This window comes from Lipophrys pholis, assembly GCF_963383615.2.
Source record: "Lipophrys pholis genome assembly, chromosome: 1".
In the NCBI taxonomy this organism is placed as follows: domain Eukaryota; kingdom Metazoa; phylum Chordata; class Actinopteri; order Blenniiformes; family Blenniidae; genus Lipophrys; species Lipophrys pholis.
Genome location: NC_137635.1, coordinates 52385174 through 52405571, shown reverse-complemented (window position 1 = coordinate 52405571; position 20398 = coordinate 52385174). Strand labels below are relative to the sequence as shown.

General features: G+C 44.3%; 2 protein-coding genes across 6 annotated transcripts in view; both read left to right on the top strand.

The window, feature by feature from the left end:
* Positions 1 to 6824, top strand: part of kmt2cb (lysine (K)-specific methyltransferase 2Cb) — a gene marked incomplete at its 5' end in the record, with an annotated part of 73789 nt that extends 66965 nt beyond the window's left edge. Inside the window, 11 exons of the mRNA XM_080470500.1 lie at positions 107 to 353; positions 1325 to 1458; positions 1831 to 1944; positions 2253 to 3369; positions 3474 to 3610; positions 3697 to 3839; positions 4209 to 4383; positions 4472 to 4588; positions 4667 to 4740; positions 5021 to 5129; positions 6286 to 6824. Coding sequence (XP_080326626.1) covers positions 107 to 353; positions 1325 to 1458; positions 1831 to 1944; positions 2253 to 3369; positions 3474 to 3610; positions 3697 to 3839; positions 4209 to 4383; positions 4472 to 4588; positions 4667 to 4740; positions 5021 to 5129; positions 6286 to 6378 — 2460 coding nt within the window. The 3' untranslated portion in view covers positions 6379 to 6824. The remainder of the gene's footprint in view (positions 1 to 106; positions 354 to 1324; positions 1459 to 1830; positions 1945 to 2252; positions 3370 to 3473; positions 3611 to 3696; positions 3840 to 4208; positions 4384 to 4471; positions 4589 to 4666; positions 4741 to 5020; positions 5130 to 6285) is intronic.
* A 2803-nt stretch (positions 6825 to 9627) lies between these two features.
* Positions 9628 to 20398, top strand: part of LOC308106659 (5'-AMP-activated protein kinase subunit gamma-2-like) — a 38265-nt gene continuing 27494 nt past the window's right edge. For 4 of the 5 annotated variants that reach the window (XM_080458527.1, XM_080458526.1, XM_080458528.1 and 1 more), the window contains exons 1-3: positions 9628 to 9916; positions 11980 to 12048; positions 15093 to 15348. In XM_080458527.1, the coding sequence (XP_080314653.1) occupies positions 9833 to 9916; positions 11980 to 12048; positions 15093 to 15348 (409 nt within the window). In that variant the 5' untranslated portion in view covers positions 9628 to 9832. Of the gene's footprint in view, positions 9917 to 11979; positions 12049 to 15092; positions 15349 to 19773; positions 19905 to 20398 lie in introns of those variants that run through there. The other variant, XM_080458530.1, reaches the window with a different exon arrangement.

Genomic DNA, 20398 nt, shown 5'->3' with positions numbered 1-20398 from the left:
GTCGAAAGTAACTGTAATCAAGTATTTATTTGAGGACTTCCTCATGACATTTCATAACCCTCCCATTTGTCTAAGTGTTCATAAAGAAAAATCTCTTTCCTCTCAGAACATCACGGGTGTGGTCGCAGCCATTTCAGACCTGTTGTGTGTGAAGATCCCCAGCAGCTACGAGGTCAGCAGCACCCCGGACAGCAGGGGGCTGACGTCCATGAAGGTGGGCCCCCACCTGGGCGTGGTGCCGCGGCCCCCCGTTCTCTTCCACGGTCAGGGAGACGGCGGAGTAGGGCGGATGATGAGGCCCGGCCCGGGGATGATGCAGCAGCATCATTTCCGTTTCCACCCCAACAGCCCAGGTGAGGGATTACGAGTGCATTATTAAAGAGCAGCTCCACTGACCGAACCCCCCCCCCCCCCCCCGTGCTGAACTCGAAAAGCCTCATCTGGTTCAAGCTGAACACCATCACTTCCTGAGGGGAAAAAAAAAGCGCAACACAAGCTCAGCATGGAATCGTGTTGCCTCAAACATCCACTGGAGCAAATATTTCTGCTCACAGCGTCAGCAGACTGTTTCTCATCAGGCATCAGAGGGCAGCTCAGCTGAAACGCATTGATTTCTCTGCTCATTAAATTCATTTTATTCCATTTATATTTGCATGGCGCCAAAATCACAGGAAGCCTACATTATGTCGTGATCATTTTTATTGATGGATAAATGTGTAGAAATAAAATGTGTATCCACAAAATAACCCTAACCCCCTCTGGGGGGCGCCAGAGGACACAGGGCAGGTGTTTCCTCACAATAACACACTTCAGAGAATTTATTTTTGGTGTAGAGCTGTAAATGAACATTTCTTTTGTTTTGTATATTAGTGTATTTCCAACAGGGAATCTAGAGGGTCTGCAATATAAAAATGCCGAGGAGCTAATAGAAATATTTAAAGTGACTATTGATGATGATGGTGAAATCTGTCTTTTATTATTTTTTTATTTTTTTATTGCTTAAGCATCAAAACAGCGTGAGATCCTGATTCCAGTCATAATCATCTGGTAATATACAGAGACATGACACAAAGCTCACCTGAACTAAATCCAGTCTGCTGGAGGTTCGGGGGGCTCAGTCTGCACTCGGGGGATTTTAGAAGAAAGAAGAAAAATATGCCTACGTTTGGATGTATAATATGTCAATGTGAAAGGGAAAAAAACATTTTGGCAGGTTCCAATGTGAGATTCACGCTAAATCCAAATCCTTGGGGCTTGATCAAAGTTTGAATGTTAATTCTGCATCTTCGGGCCTAACGTCTTGCGTCTACTCTTCCTCCTTCAGCTCTGGCCCGAGGACCCGACCACAAGACGCCCGGCAGCCCCGGATGCAAGCCTCAGTGGTGCTGCCACTGTAAGGTGGTGGTCCTGGGAAACGGAGTGCAGAAAGCCATCAAAGACCTGCCTGCACACATGAAGGTCAGAAACTAATGGCGTGCTCCAAACCGCTGAAAGTTAACGCACATCAGCTCCTCATGCAAAACGTCCACATCAAGGCAAAGGGACTTTCTACTATTGATTTCCTGGTGGGAGTTTTAAAATCAGCTGTGACTGGATGTCTAGAGCTTCATCTAGAGGATATACAGTTTTATCCTGAAGAGCTGCTCACATCCATATATTCATGCTCACACATTATGTAAATCCCTCCTGCTGGAGTTAAATCCATCTCGGATCAATTAGCAGGTCAAACATCGAGCCCCACCACTTCGCTTCTTTAAATATTGTAGGTTTCTCACATTGAAATCAAGGCTCAGCTCTGTTTTTTTTTTTTTTTTTTCTTTCCCCCGTCAGGATTCGGAAGGCCGTCTGAAATCTGAAGAGGAGCTGGTCTTCTGCAGTCACAGCTGCTTCCTCCTCTACTGCTCGTCATCGCCGCTGCAGGCCAGATCCTCCACAGACTCCAAGGTTTGTGTCACTGCGGGCAAAGAAAACTAAAACCTCACAACACTGTCCTCAGGAAGAGTCGAAAAGAACACACTGCAGTGAGCGATTAATGAAACACCTTGAAAAAAACAATAGTGCCACCTCCAGTTCACTATGAAATAAGAAGATACAACACTGTGGGTGTGTGCTCATGATGAGGACACAAAGTGTGTGCGTGACGACTCTGAATGCAACAGAATGTCAAAACACAAAATTCTGAAACTGGGTTTTCATGTAAAAAAAGAAGGGCTCGTTCCGGTTCATGATTCTGGTTCTGTTTTCTCTTCCAGGAGTCGGTGTCGCTCCTCCCGGCCTCCGAACACGCCGAGGGTCTTTCCAAAATTCAGCATCAGTACAGTAACAACATGTCCTCTCTGGACGTCCACTGCCTGGCCCAGCTTCAGCCCAAACAGTCGCCGCCCTCCACCCCTCCCATCCCCTTCCCCATGGCGGGCGACACCCCCAAGATGGAGGCCAAGTCCGACGCGCTGAAGGTGACGGTGAAGCTGAAGGCGCGGCCGCGGTCCCACGACAGCTGGCACCAGGGCAAGAGGCAGAAGGGGCTCCGCTGGAGGAAGTGGTCGGTCCAGGTGGTGGTGCCCCGGGGGAACTCCCAGCTGCCGGACGAGGACAAGATCGACGAGCTCCTGAAGAAGCTCGGCGCGTCGCTGCGGCCGCCCGCGCTGCTCCAGGACCACCGCCGCTGCTGCTTCTGCCACCAGTTCGGAGACGGGATCACGGACGGCCCCGCCCGGCTCCTCAACCTGGACCTGGACGTGTGGGTGCACCTGAACTGTGCGCTGTGGTCGACGGAGGTGTACGAGACGCAGGCCGGCGCCCTCATCAACGTGGAGCTGGCGCTGCGCCGCGGCCAGGCGGTGCGCTGCGCCTACTGCCAGCAGACGGGCGCCACCAGCGGCTGCCACCGCCTCCGCTGCACCAACGTCTACCACTTCACCTGCGCGCTGCAGGCTCAGTGCACCTTCTTCAAGGACAAGACCATGCTGTGCCACGCCCACCGGCCGCGGGGGGCGGCGGGCCAGGCGCTTGAGCACGAGCTGCGCTGCTTCGCCGTGTTCAGGCGCGTCTACGTCCAGCGTGACGAGGTGCGGCAAATCGCCGCCGCCGTGCGGCAGCCCGAGCTGGGCTACACCTTTCGTGTGGGCAGCCTGGTGCTGCACGCCATCGGCCAGCTGACCCCTCTGCAAATGGCCACCTTCCACTCGCCGACGGCCATCTTCCCGGTTGGCTACGAGGCATGCCGCATCTACTGGAGCATGCGGCACGGAAACCGCCGCTGCCGCTACGTCTGCTCCGTGGAAGACCGGGAGGGGCTGCCGGAGTTCAACATCAGAGTCATCGAGCAGGGCTACCAGGACCTGGTGCTAACCGACACCTCGGCTAAAGGTCCGTCCAACACAGCCCACTCAACTTTTTAAATTCTGCTCCAGCACCTGCAGGCAGTTTGTGTTCAGTATTTAACTTCCTCCTCTTCTTGTCTGCGTGTGCAGGAGTCTGGGATAAGGTCCTCGGTCCTGTGGCGGAGACGAGGACCGAGTACGGCACTCTGAAGCTCTTCCCCGTCTACCTGAAGGGAGAGGACCTGTTCGGACTCACCGTCCCCGCGGTCACCAAGATCTCTGAATCGGTCTGTGGCTTCTTCAAAACGCAATGCCGGGTTTTCTGAAATGCGGAGAGATTTTGTGCCTCACGTTCTCCCCTGCGCTCCCACAGCTCCCCGGAGTGGAGGCCTGCGACCGGTACTCCTTCCGTTACGGACGGAACCCCCTGGTGGAGTTGCCGCTCATGTTCAACCCGGCCGGCAGCGCCCGCGCACAGCTGAGAGCGACCGCCTTCGCCGTCTCGGCGGTCATCAGGTACGGCTGACGCTCGGGTCAAAACCACCTCGGGTCATCAACTGCGATAACGTCATGGGTTTCTGAAAGACTGACATTTTTTAAAACCGCTCATAGTGTGGTCCAACTGTCACAACAACGTGACCGCCTTTCCCTAACTCCTTTAGGAAGCCTCCTTTCTCCTTTCCTGGATAGGAAAGGAGAAAGGAGGGACTATGAGGAAGCACCATTACATCAATCATTAGATCTAATAAACGCCACATATCATGACACAAGCAGGAATAAAGTGAATGAGATTTTTTATTTATTTTTTTATTAAAACTTGACTGAAGGGCTGGAATGGTAAAGTTAGACTGAGATCTTGTGTGTGTGTCCTCCCCCCTCCCCAAGACCCCACCCTCAGGCCGTGTCCACCAGCAGCGCCCGGTCCAATCAGAATGTGGCGCAGGGAGAGGGCGCCGCCCAGCACGCCAAGCCCCCGGTGGTTCACCCCCGCTCCTCTCAGTACCGCTGGATGAAGAGCGAGTGGAGAGCCAACGTCTACCTGGGCCGCTCTCGCATCCAGGTGAGCCCCCCCCCCGGACCGCCACGGTTCTCTTCAGCTGGCCTTCAGGTTGTTCCCTCGCGCTGAACGTGACCTGCCGTGTTCTCAGGGTCTGGGACTGTTCGCCGCCCGGGACATCGAGAAACAAACCATGGTGATCGAGTACAACGGAACCATCCTCCGGAACGAGGTGGCCATCGGGAAGGAGAAGAGCTACAGGACTCAGGTGGGCGCGTCACTTTCAACTGCCGCCTCGTCTCGTCGTATCGCTTCAGAAGGTAACTTGCGTTGTTCTGGATTTCAGAACCGGGCCGTGTTCATGTTCCGCATCGACAGCGAGCACGTGGTCGACGCCACGAGAAGCGGCGGGCTCGCAAGGTACGTTCACGGGAATCCACACAAATACGGCAGAGGGGAAACTCCCAGCATGCCGAGCAGAGAGGCTGTTTCAGGAACGAATGATGGTTCGGTTTGGTCGCCGCGGCGACGGAGTCACTGAAACGCCGCATCAGCATCGTCACAGAGTTTGTCCTGTAAAATAATCAACTGTGAAGTTAACAGGATGACGTTACATTTTAAAATTGTCCTTTTAATTTGTGTGGGATTTCTCAGATAAACTGTATTTCCTTTTGTTTTTGTTTTGTTTTTTTCTTTCCAGATATATCAACCACTCTTGTGCCCCTAACTGTGTTGCCGAGGTGGTCACGTTTGAACGAGGGTACAAAATCATCATCAGCTGCGTTCGCCGCATCGACAAAGGAGAGGAGGTGAGTGTCGCCGTGTGAGATTTATAGAGAGACGAAGCCAAATGTGTCGATAAAACACTGGAGGAGATTCTTTAACAATATATTTACTGTCCATGTTTGATCTTTTTGTTAATAGGAGAATGAAAACTTTTCCTTTCTGACGACGTTCATATAGGAGGACTAGATCAGCTCATAGATCAGAGTTTCCTCAACCGGCTTATTAGATATTTTCTGAGGTCCTATAGTCTTTCCAGAATCTTGTCTTTTTCCCGCGAGCGTTCACTTTACGACACATCACCTCCGATGTTTTGCATTTTTAGTTCTTTCTTTGCTTCACATTTACTTTCCGTAACTCTCCCACGATAATCCCCAGCATTCAGTTCCATAAATTAATTAATGAACAAAATTGCAGAGAAACTTTCATCCGAGTCTGATTTATTGTTTGGCCTCTGGGGGGCGCCATTCACCTGAAAACTGCACCTTCTGATCTTCAGGTATGAGGAGCAGAACAGAGTTTATGGCTCCGTTTACACAAAGTGAAAACAGAAAACTTTTATTGCTTTTTGTGGGTGTTTTTACACTGAAATCGGCACCCAACGTTTAACTTTATGAAAACGCTGCGTCTCCGTGGAAAACGGGGAATTACAACTTTTTGAAAACGCTCAGCCTTGGAGGGGATGCTGCTCCTGCACATGCTCACCAAGACCAACGTGAAAAAAATACAACACAAAAAACAATTTTCACTTGAAATGTTGTGTCAACGGGACAAAAAAAGCACTTCACCACCTGGTGGTAAAACGTGGTATTACAGGCCTGATTGGTTGGTTAGCGTTAGTTGATATGAAATTTTATTTGTTTAGCACTTTTCACACATTCTGTAGCACTTTCTTGACTAGTTTAGTTGATTTTGACCAATTTCTAATTGTTTTATTTTATATATATTCACCACAGTGAGTCGAGGCAATAAGGAACATTAGTCAATTAAAGAATAAATAATTCGTCCGAGTCTGTTTTAGGTCTGTTCTTAAAACACTTTATCAGCTTTTATTGTCTATGACTGACTTGTATAATTAAATGTTTATTTAACTTTTAATCCATTAAAGTTCTTCTGACTTCCCCCCCCCCCCTCGGGTAGAGAAGGTAAACTTTGACTTCTTCTTCCTGCGCGCTTCCTCAGCTCTGCTTCGACTATCAGTTCGACGCGGTGGACGAGCGGCACAGGCTGGCGTGTCACTGCGGCACCACCGAGTGCCGGAAGTGGATCAACTGAACCCCGGCGCCGTTCGGCGAGAGAGAGAACCAAGGCGACGACGGGGGAGCTCAAGATCTTTTCTTCTTTTTTTTTTTTTTTTTTCCCCCAAAAAAAAAAAAAACGAAGCTTGGTGGAAGGGAAACGTGAACACAGTAGCAGGAAGTGACTCGTGCCATACGTGTGTGTGTGTGTGTGTGTGTGTGTGTGTGTCTGTGTGTGTGTGTCTGTGTGTGTGTGTGCGTGTGTGTGTGTGTGTCAGAGAGAGAGAAAGCACTGTGCGGGGTGCAGCCTTATTGCTTACTAAGGGCAGGCCCTTTTGTTTCATACTGTTCGTGTACCGTATGACTAAATGTAGACATCACTGAATGAGGAATGTACAGCAACGAAAAACCGCGAAGGGAATATTAACTTGCACTAAAAAAAAAAAAAAAAAATGAAAAAAAGAAGAAAAAAAAAAAAGAAAATACACACACACACACACACACACAAGATAATGGAGAAAAAAAAGAAGAAAAAAAAAAGACGTACACACCCGAAAACCTTTGAAATACTTGATTCCATGAGTCAGTTTTATGCTCGGTCTCTGTCATGTGATTTGTGTGGAATTGGAGAGGTTTTGTATTTATTACTGAGTGAATGAATTTATTCTCAAAATGATGAGATTTGAGTCAAAGAAGGCTAGATTGATATTGTTTTTGAAGATCGAAGAAGACATGCTGTTACTTTTGTACAAACTGTACATAAAGAAAACTATAGGAATAACCGACCAAATACTACCTTAACCTTCTCGATGTTTGGCTGTTTTTAAACTCCTTTTCTTTTCTTTTTTGTTCCGTTTGTCTTTGAAATTTATTTAAGATGGAAGTTCCTTCCGTTTTTTGAGAGTATATATTATGATTATCCTGTACAGAATTTGTAATATAACCACAATAATTCACAAAGTATTTTTGTTGTATTAAAGTAAGGTATTGTAGCGTAGTGTTTTTGTGACTTACACATGCTTTGACCACTTCGGGAAAACAAAACGAATATTTTTGTTGACTAACGAGTTACAGAATGGAAAAAAAATAAATAAATAAAAAAAAGAAGAAAAACAAAACAAAAAAAAAAAAAAAAAGTAAAACGCTGTTAATCAGGTTTGATTTTTAAAGAAAACTGTGAATTAGGTTTTAAAACCCAAAAGCAACTTTTTAACTTTTTATCACAAAATGCGTATTTAACTGCTTCTTTCTTTTTCGTTTTTCTTTTAATGGTGAAAATAATGTTGAAAAAGTCAGCAGAGACAATTTTCTTTTTTCTTTTTTTTTTTTTTTTTTTTAAACAAAGTGGTAATCAGAAATATTTCTTATACTGACACTTCACGAGTCACATGCGTAGAGACAGAAGAGTTTTTTGCGTGCACAATTTCAAGTGGACTGTAAAGTTTTGGAGACAGTCTTAGAACTTGTAATGTATATGGCATGTATTTTTTTAACTTTCCCAAGACTCAATTGTATATATTTTCTCAATGAATGGTTGTAACAAAATTGTTTCCTGGATATTTTTCTTCTCTTGTACGATATTTCTCCATCCTGCCAGCGTGTTTGTGCTACATTTTCTTGGTCGTGTAAAGTAGTCGGAGTTTCTTTTTCTTTTTTTTTTTCTTTTTTTTCTTTCTTTTTTTTTGGAAAATGCCTTTTGAAGTGTACAGATTATGAGGTTTGGAGTTTGTGGAACTGAATTTAGAAACATTTACAAAAATAAACTATTTTACATGTTAACAAGTTGTTGGGAAGTTTTTAGACTCGCACAGAAATACCGTATTTTCGGGATCATAGGTCGTACATTCAATATTTTGAATATTTCTGTCGTTATTGACCGATATGACCTCAAAAATGGACAAATCAAAATATCACGCGGTAACGAAATGAGTAAAAACTTTATTTTCTACTGCAAGTTGTATCAAAAATGTAATTCATATTTAGAATTGACTATATTTCCTCAGTCCACACTGTAAAAAGTTCGACATCAGTGCTGCAGTATATATACGATCAAAAAAAAACACCCAAATAGTCACACAGAATATTCTCCCAAAACTATAACCTACAGTTTTGTGCACGAAGACTTCTGGAGTGTCCATGATTTTCAGAATTTTAAAGTCGGTGGGAGAAAATATGAGGCACAGTTCATGTCTCCGGGCCCCATTTTTCAATAAACCAGGTTGAAAAACTGCGTAGGAGGATGATTTAAAAACAGGAAGTTACTCTGGATGCACAGCACCAGTCCCACAACGTTCATCACAACCTGGAAACTTCATTTCCTTATAAAACCCGACGTTGCAGCAGCGCCGTTAAAAAATAATTAAAAATGTAATATTTTCTAACATTTTCAGTTTTGGGTTATTTTCTAACTGTAGCTAATAACGTTAAGTGTGGAGGAATAGAAACCGACCAGCTGCCCGCAGGCCTCTGCTGACCTCCAGTGTGCCGCTAACATGGATTTTTGGATCTCTGATAAAACGTGCATCACAAATCCAACTAAATCCGGCTGAAGTGAACCTAGAATTACCCCACATCTGCCCCGGGGAGTCTCATCCTGGGGTGTTTCAGGTGATCGGGTCCCAGGATGAATGTGAGGATTCACAAAAGTATCAAAGATGAACGAAGAAAAGAGCAATTTTCTGTTTGTTCTTTTATTATCACCGTTGCAAAAAGCATAGACATCCAGATTAAAGAGCATTTTCCTCCCCTAATATCCAGATTAAAGAGCATTTTCCTCCCACTAACATCCAGATTAAAGAGCATTTTCCTCCCCTAATATCCAGATTAAAGAGCATTTTCCTCCCCTAATATCCAGATTAAAGAGCATTTTCCTCCCCTAATATCCAGATTAAAGAGCATTTTCCTCCCACTAACATCCAGACTAAAGAGCATTTTCCTCCCCTAACATCCAGATTAAAGAGCATTTTCCTCCCACTAACATCCAGATTATAGAGCATCTTCCTTCTAATAACGTCCATATAAATTATAGAATATCTTCCTCCTCTAACATCCAGATTATAGAGCATCTTCCTCCACAAACACCAGATTGTAGAGCATCTTCCTCCTCCTAATTGATACGTCAGTTTATATCCAGATTAATTAAATGAACGAATTAATTAAATGTTTACTTCTGTCACTTAATGATGACCTAATAGGAGGAGTAAACTTCCTGCTGTGTCACGTGTTCTGCCGCGCGGTCCGTGAAGGGTTAAACCATGAGGAGGAGGCACCGATCTGCACGGCCGACGGATCGCGTCGTCACACCTGTAAACAAGGCGCGTCAACGCGGACTCGAACATGTGATCCAGTCTCCCGCTGCGCACGGCCGAGCCACTTCCTGGTGGAGGAGGCAGCAGTTCGGAGGCTTCGTGCGGAGTCCCCGGGGGGTCTGACGGGGAGCAGGACTGCAGGTTGTGAGCGCTTCGAGGCGCCTCGGTGTCCCTGGGGGAGTCATGGGAAGTACCGTGACGGAGGCGAGCGAGAAGCGCTGCAAGAAGCCCGGGAGGAGGAGGAGAAGTCTGCGGATCAACCTGCCCGTGAGTCGGTCTGCTGTCACTCGGCCAGCACATCCACACCTCCGCCACACACGCAGATACTCCATTAATTCTTAAAAATTCGCTCCGAAACTTTACTTTTTTGGTTATTTCTGTTACGAGGCGCGTGCACGACTGGCAGCTGTCTGTGCACTTCCGACCACCTTTTTTCTAAAAAAAAATAAAAATAAGAAAAATAATTTTATTACTTCACTTTTATAAACGTGTTAAAAACAATATAGATGTTTACATGGTTAACAATTTAATTAAATATATATATTTTTATATGTAGTGACGTCACGTCTATACAAAAACATGACATTTATTTTTAACACATAAAAACAGTAAGAAAAAAATCTTATTAATGTAAGTTTTTAAATGGAAAAAACCTACAATTATAGATACATGTAATTCAAATGAATTATGAAAACTATTTCAAATTCAGAATAAAGATTTTTAGTGTCACAAAATAACTGAACAAGTCCACAATGAAGAAGAGCTGTCCCAGAATCAAACTAGCGTACTCTGGCCGTGAGGCGACGCTGCAAATCACTGCACCTCAATGCCACACTGGCGGACCGCAAACCTGAAACTCAGTTTAGAGTTATCAACATGCGTAAATTACATCTTACAAACGTCTTCCATCACGATGTGAAGTTTTCACGGTGTGTTCAGGTGCACCTCGGAAAAAAAACCAACCTGGTTTTCACTTTCCTGTGAAATGCCCGAGCCTTCCACCTCAGTGTGACCTTCCAGAGGAGCTTAGAAAATCTGAACATCTTGAAGATCACCGCTGTTTACGTTCATGTCTGGGCTGCCCTTCGCTCCGGCCTCTCAGGAATGTCGGTATGAGGAAGCTTCCTCCACGAGGACACATGCTTACCTGTGAAGAGGAGGCAGCAGCTGGAGGGAAGGTCATTTAAAAAAATAAATAAAAAATTTAATCTGGAGCCTCAATAAACATCGTTAACATGCTACGACGTGTAGTTTTGTTCAGTGTGAAGTCGGCTTCATATGTTCAGTGTGGCGCAAGTCACTGAAACATACTTGTTGACCACAGTTACTATTTATTTAAAGGAAGGAGTTTCTAATTCTGACTATCTGGATTATTATTAGCTGAGCTGCTAGCACTGTATGGGTCAGACTATGGAGAGATGCTCTACAATCTGGATGTTAGAGGAGGAAGGTACTTTATAATCTGGATGTTAGAGGAGGAAGATGCGCTATAATCTGGATGTTAGAGGAGGAAGATGCGCTATAATCTGGATGTTAGAGGAGGAAGATACTCTATAATCTGGATGTTAGAGGAGGAAGATACTCTATAATCTGGATGTTAGAGGAGGAAGATGCGCTATAATCTGGATGTTAGAGGAGGAAGATACTCTATAATCTGGATGTTAGAGGAGGAAGATGCGCTATAATCTGGATGTTACCGGGAGATGCTCTACAATCTGGATGTTAGTTACATTAGTTAATAGGAGGGTGATGCTCTATAATCTGGATGTTACAGGGGGATGCTCTATAATCTGGATGTTAGTTACAGTAGTTCATAGGAGGGTGATGCTCTATAATCTGGATGTTACAGGGAGATGCTCTATAATCTGGATGTTAGTTACATTAGTTAATAGGAGAGAGATGCTCTATAATCTGGATGTTACAGGAAGATGCTCTATAATCTGGATGTTAGTTACATTAGTTAATAGGAGGGAGATGCTCTATAATCTGGATGTTACAGGGAGATGCTCTATAATCTGGATGTCAGTTGCATTAGTTAATAGGAGGGAGATGCTCTATAATCTGGATATTACAGGGAGATGCTCTATAATCTGGATGTTACAGGAAGATGCTCTATAATCTGGCCTTTTTGGAAGAACGACCTCATATTTACACTGGGTAATCTTTCATGTTGGTGTGAGGAGGTCTGAGATACTCTAACCTCGTTATTCTCAACACTGATCATAACAGTTTATGAGAGCGTTAACAGGAGTTTAGAGTTTAGTTACTATGTAATTAAGGCTAAAAGTAGTGGGATTACGTTATTAACCCAGCTCTCCTCTGGTGTGCAGGACTTCGGCGGCTTCGCGGTCCCTCAGGTGTCGGAGACGAGCAGCTCGACCAAAAACGCCTCCCAGACGGTAAATTTCTCACACATACAGGATCTGATGTGGTTCTGCTCGGTTCTTCTCGGTTCTGCTCGGTTCTGCTTGGTTCTGCTCGGTTCTGCTTAGCTCAGACAGAATATTACTGGCGGTCCAGCTCACGCTCGCTGGCTCGCAGTAACATGGCGCCCACGGTTCTTCGTGCAGATCTCGGACGGGAAATGTATTTTTTTATTTTTTATTTTTTTTCAAAGCAAGCAGCCTCTTCCTCTTCTGTCTGCTGTGATTCATGTGAGCACGGCTGATAACTGAGCGTCACTGGAAGCTGCAGGCAAGGAAATACACATGCTTTGTTCATTTCTATCATCAAATCAGGATTTTTTTTTCTTTTTTTAATTTCATTCTCCTTTTAATTTTACACAAACCATGGATGAAATAACAGAAAACGTCAGCGTGATTAAGATGAACATTAATATGTTACTGGAGCAAATTCTTTCTGTTTGACTCCAATTAAAGACCCCGTGGAATAATAAAATCTGTCTGATGACTCTTCCTGCACTTGTGGGGGGGGGGGGGGGGGGGCGTGTCCTCAGCCTGCACCCAATAGGAATGCTTGGCTGTAATGGTTAAGCCCCGCCCCCTTGTTTCCAAGCAACCCGGAACTCCTGCTCATTCAGCAGCCTACTGCAATTATATATACTCTAAGTACTTTAGCCCATTTTCAGCATTTTTAGCCACTAGTTCATCCTTTTCGCATTGTTTTCTTTAGTTTTTTTTGCAATTTTTGGGATTTTTGCAGTTTTTTTGATTTTCACCTTTTCCGGTGGTTTAAGATGTTTTAGCCGTTTTACCCAGTTATTTTGGCTTTTTTTTAAACAATTTTCACACTTTTTTGAGCAGTTTTAGCCGCTGTATTATCCTTTTGTCTATCTTAAGTGTTCCTTGCAATTTTAGCAATTTTTTTGCCAATTTTTACTTATAACCTGGATTTAAGCTGTTTTAGCTCTTTTTACAAAGTTACTTTTGTCCTTTTAACAATTCTTTGCCATTTTAGCAGTTTCACCTTCATGTTGGGGCAGCTTTGACTCTTCAGTATTTGACTATTTTCTTTAATATTTATTGCTTTTTAACATGTTTTTGTTTTAGATAAAAAGTTTATTATTATTATTATTTAACACAGAATAATTGAACAGCCACATTAGTTGCAGACTCCTGGTGTAGAAATGGATATTAACCTCAGGTAGAATGTGCAACCCCCCCCCCCCCCCCCCCCCCCACCCCCACCCCCCAGTAAAGCTCAAAAGTTGAGAAGCAAACCAGGATGTTTGGAAAATGGTGCCTTGGAGGTAGATTTTGGCTGCGGAGCTGCACGGGTCTGAAAAACCTGCAGCGCCTGTTGTTTTCCTGCTCGGGGACGATCCCCGCCGCGGCTTCTCTTGCCTTGACAGGCTCTTGCACAATGAGGGACGGAGATTTGTTGGCAAACAGAGCCGATGGGCGTGTGCTCGCACTCCCTTCTTGCTGTGGCGGGATTGGCTCACGCAGAAATGTGGCTTGTGGAGGCGCAGCGCCAGCCGTCTGCAACCACCAGCCTGAACGCCTCACTGCTGGGTTGTTGTTGTTTTTTTTTTTATTATTTCACCATCGGTGTTTCCTACGGCGGTGGCTTCTCAAGCTGGGGCCGGGGACCCTCAGACACCCGAGGTCACGCCGGAGGCTTGAGTGGTCCAAGCTTAGATTTATTTATTGAAAAATACATAATAAAATGAAGCCTTAGGCTTTTTGTTTTTGTTTTTATGGTTTCTGTTACTGTGGGAGTGGGCGTGTCCTCCGCTGTCTGGGATGTTTGAAAAGGTTCACAGCCTCTCTTCTCTTCGGGATGGGGGGGGGGGTGGGGGGTCCGGTGTGGGTTTTAATCTCCAAACCGTGTTGTCGGTAATTATCATGCAGGCATGTGTCTCCTAAAACAGTCTGGTTACATTTGACTGTTTGCAGTAAACACTCCCGCCGATCACAATGGAATTAGTTACTAAAGTTTCTACGGGCTCGAAGGAACTCGGTCCTCCTGAGAACAACCTGAGTTCTTATCATTTATAACCTCTTTATATATTTGACTTTAAGTTAATGGATTTTTAAAATTATAAAGAAACTTAAATTGTCCTTTGTTGACATGTTTTTATAGTATTTACACAGATTGACTCTGCTGTTGAATTAAATGTGTTTTCATCAGTCACACTGGAAGTTTTATGAAATTAGACTGAAACAGATTTTTAATTCTTAGCCTTAGATTTATTTTTGTAATAAAACAGTTTAAAGGCATACGATGGCTACGGGTTGCCAGAAAGCTTTGACATTTATCTGTCTGTTGATCGGGAGTTTTTAATAAACAAATACATGAGTAAAAGGGAAAAAAACTCCATTTCCCACCCTGGTTGCAGTCGAGATCAATACACTTATTACAATACACTTGCATTACTCGATCACTCCGTTATATCACATTAAATTGTTTCCTTCACACGCAGCTCTTTTGTCATCCAAGTCTGTTATTGGTCATAATTCCTATTTTCTTGAGTCACATTAAATATTAAAACTCCCATGTTTGTATCGGGGGGGGGAAAACTCGCGTGCGTTTCTCCCACAGAGCCCCGAATAAACCTCCAATAAATCACTTTTGTTGTTTTGTTTTAGAAACTTTTATGAGGCATTCTCATATAATTGCGCTCTGCACTAAGTCATTCTCACGCCGCAGCTTTATGAGGCGTCGTTAACGGTTGTTAAATGTGGAAAGAAGCAGAAGTGACCAGAGGAGTCGCTCCTCCCACTCAATCTCTCTTTCGCAATTATTCTCTGATCTGCTTTCGGCTTCGCTTCGCTTGGTCTTCTCGCTGCTCTTCGCTCGCCGTCACCAACCATTTTAGAGTTTTTAAGAATGTGTCAGAATTCTGCAGTGTGTCAGAAATATAGAATAAAAGTCCGACTGTGTTGTACAGTTTCTGAATTTCTGTAGAGTGGTGTGAGTGTAGAATAAGTCATTGTGCATCTCGAAGCCGGTTTACAGCCGCCTCCATGTTGTCCCTCAGGGAGAACGCCTCATCCGCTCAGCCAGTCCCGCCAAGGGGGCGACGGCGAGGAGTCCGGCCGTCGCCGCTCTGCACTCTCACTCCGCTCCGGTGCAAATAAAACCCGGCTCGGGGTCGCCCAGATCCTTCTTCCCCTACCCAGCCCTCCAGAGCTCATCGCCCAAGTCCCCCCGACGCCTCAGCCTCGGCGGGCTCTTTCGCTCGGCGTCCGGCTCCACATCCGGAAGCATCAAACTCTTCTCCAGAAGCCGGAGAGGTAAGAGTGACGTCGGGTCGAGTCTTTCTGGATTCGGGGATGAATGGAGGAGAATGGCGACGGGCGAATCCTGATGCTTTGTTACAAAGAGAAAAGATTTCGAAGCGTATAGTCGGTGACGACTCCGTCAATCGAACTGCACGTGTGGTGCCGGAAATCATTGTTGATTTATTGAGACTGTTAGTAGTAGTAATAGAAGTATTACTATTCTAATAGCTTTCATGCACACATCTAAATTAGTACTTTCCTTATGTACGTCTCGTTTTTAATTCTTTGTTAATCACAGTTGTTATTTCCTAACAGCGGTTTGTCTCTCTATTGTAATCTATTACATTCACTAAATACTCTCTTGGAAAACGGTGGAGCTCCTTAGCTTGAGTAAATCACTTCAAGGATCAGAAAAAATAGTAAACATAGAGGCTGAAACAACTAAATATTCAAGACAAAACCACGAAATGAACTCGTCCAATGTTCTAATTTGGAGTCATGAAACTTCAGACATGTGACGCGTATTTAAAAGGTTAAATATTGCAGCTCCAAACCAATGTTATGAGGTAGAAAGGCCCATGCTCGTCTCAACCTCCCGGGTTGGAGGAGCTCTGGATGGTCCCGACAGTCGTCACAGTAACAAAGTAAAGAAACATTGAAAATGCTGAAAAAAGTGCTGAAGAGTGAGATAGCATGGCCCCCTGGTTTTTATCTCCTTCATGTGAATTAGAAAGAAAGAAAGAACAACCTGATCCCACTCTCCAGACAACAATCTGGTTCCAGCCACTGGAGTTTTTCAAAAAAGGATCAAATGTTCATTTGTGCCTGACCGCAGGTTACGTTACGAGCCTGGCCTCCCACAAGCCACACGACCTCCGCCAGCGCCCATTAAAACTCCTCTAATAACATAAATACGTGGAAATGAGACAGAACAAGAACAAGGCCTCCTTTTTTTTATGAATTCCAGACAGAACGGCCTGTTTTTTTGGGGGGGTTTTTTGTCGTTTTTTTTCCAGCTCCTCCGTCCCCATGTGTTTGGGTGGTTGATTATTGTGTAACAGGGAAGAACAGGCCGGTCGTACATGGAGACGGAGGAGCTGGAAGCAGCATCAAACGGATGAAAAAGCGTGAGTCGTGTGTTTGTGGCTCGGAACCGGACCGGCGGCCATTCGTGTGAGAGGTCAGCATGGCGGCGGCGGAACAAACCTCACCGGTCGGACTGTTTCCTCTGGGGACGCTGTTTAACGGAGCGAGACACTCCGGACTGGAAAAATAGTTCCATGTTAAGATTTACCTTTAAGTTTTAAGTGTACGTGATGAAAATGTATATATCTTTTCAAAACCAAACCAATACGGCATCAAATGACTACAATCTCAACTTGAAGTTAATTTTAATGATGCAAAATACAGTGAATTGTCCAAAAAAAAAAAAAAAAAAGTCTCCTATTACTGTTGCATTATGGGTGTTTTTTTTTTTTACAAACTGACAATGAGGCTAATGCTAGTTTGCTATCTTTCATGGCAGCATGACGGATATCTCAGTTCAACGCTGAGTGTTGTATCTGCTAACCTTAACAAATTTTATATATATATCTTTTTTTTATATATAAATTTATTTTTTAAGTTTTTTTTACAATGGTCTTGGTGGCTTGGTCAGATCGGAGCCTCTTGGTGGCCCGTTTTGGCCCACAAGCTTTATGTTTTATATACTTTATATATAGTTTATATACTACTTTTTGCATGAGAAAAAAAAAAAAAGTTGCACAAAATGTTTTACATATTTAAAAAAAAAAAGATTTAAACCCATCAAGCATTCCTCCCTCACGTCACAGGTAATGACTGTAGAATGTTGTAACTAATACTCCTTGAAAGACGAAAAAAACACCTTTTTTTGAACTCAGCTGATGGCAAATAATTGACAAACTAAATTAGAATAAATTAAAACAGGGAAAAAAAAGCAGGTAGAAGTTAATAAGTAAATGTTTAAGAATAAGGAGTAACAACTAAACTGAAAAGAAGAGACTAAAAGATTAAATCTGACTGAATAAATAAATAAATAAATAAATAAATAAATAAATACAATAGAAAAATGTAAATAATAAAATGTCTTGATTTCAAGCACATGAACTCCAGGTGGCGCCCGCAGGTACATTTTTGCAAACTCATCAAAACAGACCTTAAACTCCATTTGTGCTTGGAAATACTTTGAAATATTAAATGAACGCAAGAGAAATTCCTTTTACATTTTTTTTTTTTTTTTAAAGTTGTTTCTTCGGATTAAACTGAGTCGTCTGTGTCCAGCCGGTGTAATCTGACCGCAGATCGTGGATCTGAACACATAAAGCGCCACATTAATCTCACAGTCCTTCTTTTTAATGCATGTTCACATACTTTTGGTTTTTATGTCCTTCTCCTGCAGGTTTAATGTTATAATAATCTGATATTTAATCTTGAATTACGGATTACAAGTTTTAGTGTGGGGGGGAACAATGTGAAGCTCTGTGGAGCTTTCCTCAAGCAGAAATATGAATAGTAATAGCTCTCCAGTATATATGTGGAGGATTTATTTCACGCGGAGACGTCTTTGTAAATGTCTCAGTCCCACCACCAGAGTGTGCTGACGCTTAAATCTTCATTTGACTTTGACACTCGTGGGAATGAAGCTGTTGTAAGTTTAATCACCTCGGCATTCAAACTCAAGTATTTCTGTCATTTTTTTTTCAGCGCGCTGATGTGCGTTGATGCGTGTTTGTGTTGACGCGAGGTGTTTGCTTCTATCTCTGTGCCCCGAAACTATGAGCAGAATGTGGCCTTGTTGCCTTGCAGGTCTAAATATGTGTTTTCCCCCGTTGCCTGCACACTGTCAGTCTCTCGCTGCTGAAGGCAGCCGTTCATAACCTTATCTGGAAGTGACCCGACTCCCAGCAGCTCCTCACACAACCTTTCCTCTTTCTTTTTTTTTTTTCTTCCCCTCTCCTAACTCTCTCCGTTGCTACTGCGATGACTGTATGTTGTCAGTAAATAAAAGAACTGGACATTTCTGCCTTTCTTAATTCATAAAAGTCGAGCCTTACAAGGAGAGGAGGGTTTTTTTTCTTCTTCTTCTTCTTGATCTTCATGGATATGAACTCATAGAAACGTTTTTTTACACAACCACAACATTAGCATATTAAAGCTTAACTAGTGCTGTCATAAATGAGTAGTTTCACTTATTCTTGTCGGGAAACCGTCTAACAATGTTTCTAAGAGCCGATCTGATGTGAACCTTCTTATTTTATATCTACTAACAGTTCACAAACTGAAAATATTCAGTTTGATATCAAGAAAAACCTGAAAATATTACTGGTTAACCACCTGACAGTAGGACATTTTACACTCGACGCTTCGGATGTACCATTGAAATAGTTAATCACAAGTTTAGTAATTTATTTTTTTAAATGGAACAACTCACAGAAAAACTTAGATTTCATAAAGCTTATGAAGTTTTATACATTGAAAATGAAACCGAGAACAACTGATGGAATAAAATTAATTTCGCTCCAATCTGAGTGGGAACACTTGCATAATATGTTAATTGAGACAGTGTGGGACTAGCTTTCTGATCAGCTGACAGAACATGGGATGCCCCCCCCCCCCCCCCCCCCCCCCCCCCACCCAACCCCCCCGTGGTCCTCCGAGGCTTAAAGGTCAAGCCCCCCCAGAGTTACAGATAGCCGGCTGAGCGAATTACAACTCAGCAACTTTTACTGTCTGTATCAATGCAGAGGAATTCTCATCACATTTTTTATTTTTTATTTTTTTTAATCAGTGATTGTGTTGAGGACGAGGTGAAGCAGATGTTCCTGCGCTGGTTTGTCTCTGTGTTTAAGAGGGGAGGGGGGGGTGGGACGGGGTGTCTCCGACAGTGTCCAGCCAATCACAGACGTCTCCCCGGCTGGCCCGGCCTCCTCCTGAAGCTGCTGACATGCTGCTAAAATAAAAGCGACGCCTCCCGCAGCTGCACCTGACAGTCTGCTGCACCGGCTCAGCGTGGAGGAGGAGGAGGAAGCCGCCGTCCGCATCCCGAATAAGGAGGGAAGTTTCTCCGCCGGAGCTCTCGGGATTTCCCGGCCCCTGTTTGATCCGCTGCGCTCTGCCTCCTTCCTTCAGCTGGGGCGTTTTCCTTCTGGATGTGCACATGCCTACTGTCATTTTCCTCTTCAAACTCAAGAGCCGCGTTCAGAAATTCAGGAAATCTGAGAGAAGTCATCTCACACATCCGCTCCTCGTCCAAAGACTCGCCTCTATCAGCTTTCAGGGGGCCGGCTCCTCCCCGAGAGGGCGAATCCATCAACTTCCACCCGCTGGGAATCCTCTCCGACGCCGCCGCGTAATCCGGCGTGTGGACTGAGCGTTCTCCAGCTGTCGCGCTTCTCTCCGTGATGCCGGTGGTCATGGTCATATTTAGCTCGGAGCCCGCGACCCGCTGCCTTCCATGAAGAGGTTTGGCAGCCTGAGGAGGAGCAAGAAACGGAAGGAGCAGGATGGGTTAGGAGGGAGGCACCAGTCCGAGGCGTCCTGCCTGTCCGGTGAGCTGCTGCGCCGCTCGCGTGCTGCGTTACGTCCTTCTCCTTTGTCCAACGGCACATTTTATGTCTCACGTACGTCCCGTTTGTGTTAAATGTCATCATTAGAGTGCCAGTTTTTTAATAAATTGGTTCAAAACACCAACTGATGGAGCCACCTCTCAAACTGCCAAGCATTATTGCCACCATCACTATCTGGAGTCATCCTCCCACCGAGATACTTTGCTACGTACCTCGCCACCTATCTAGTTACTCCGTCACCTAGTTACCTACCAACCTACTTAGCTATGTGTCTCGCTATATTGCCATCTGTCTAGAAACCTTGCCAAACTATCTTATCATCTATTTATCGGCCTACCTAGATACTTTGTCTAACACAAATTTGAGTATCAATTCGATGTTTTTTTTCCTGAATGCAATTAAAAATGACTACAGATGTCAGATATATTGTCGAAAGTGCAACTTTAACGCTGTGATTTAACGCTCAGAGTTAAAAT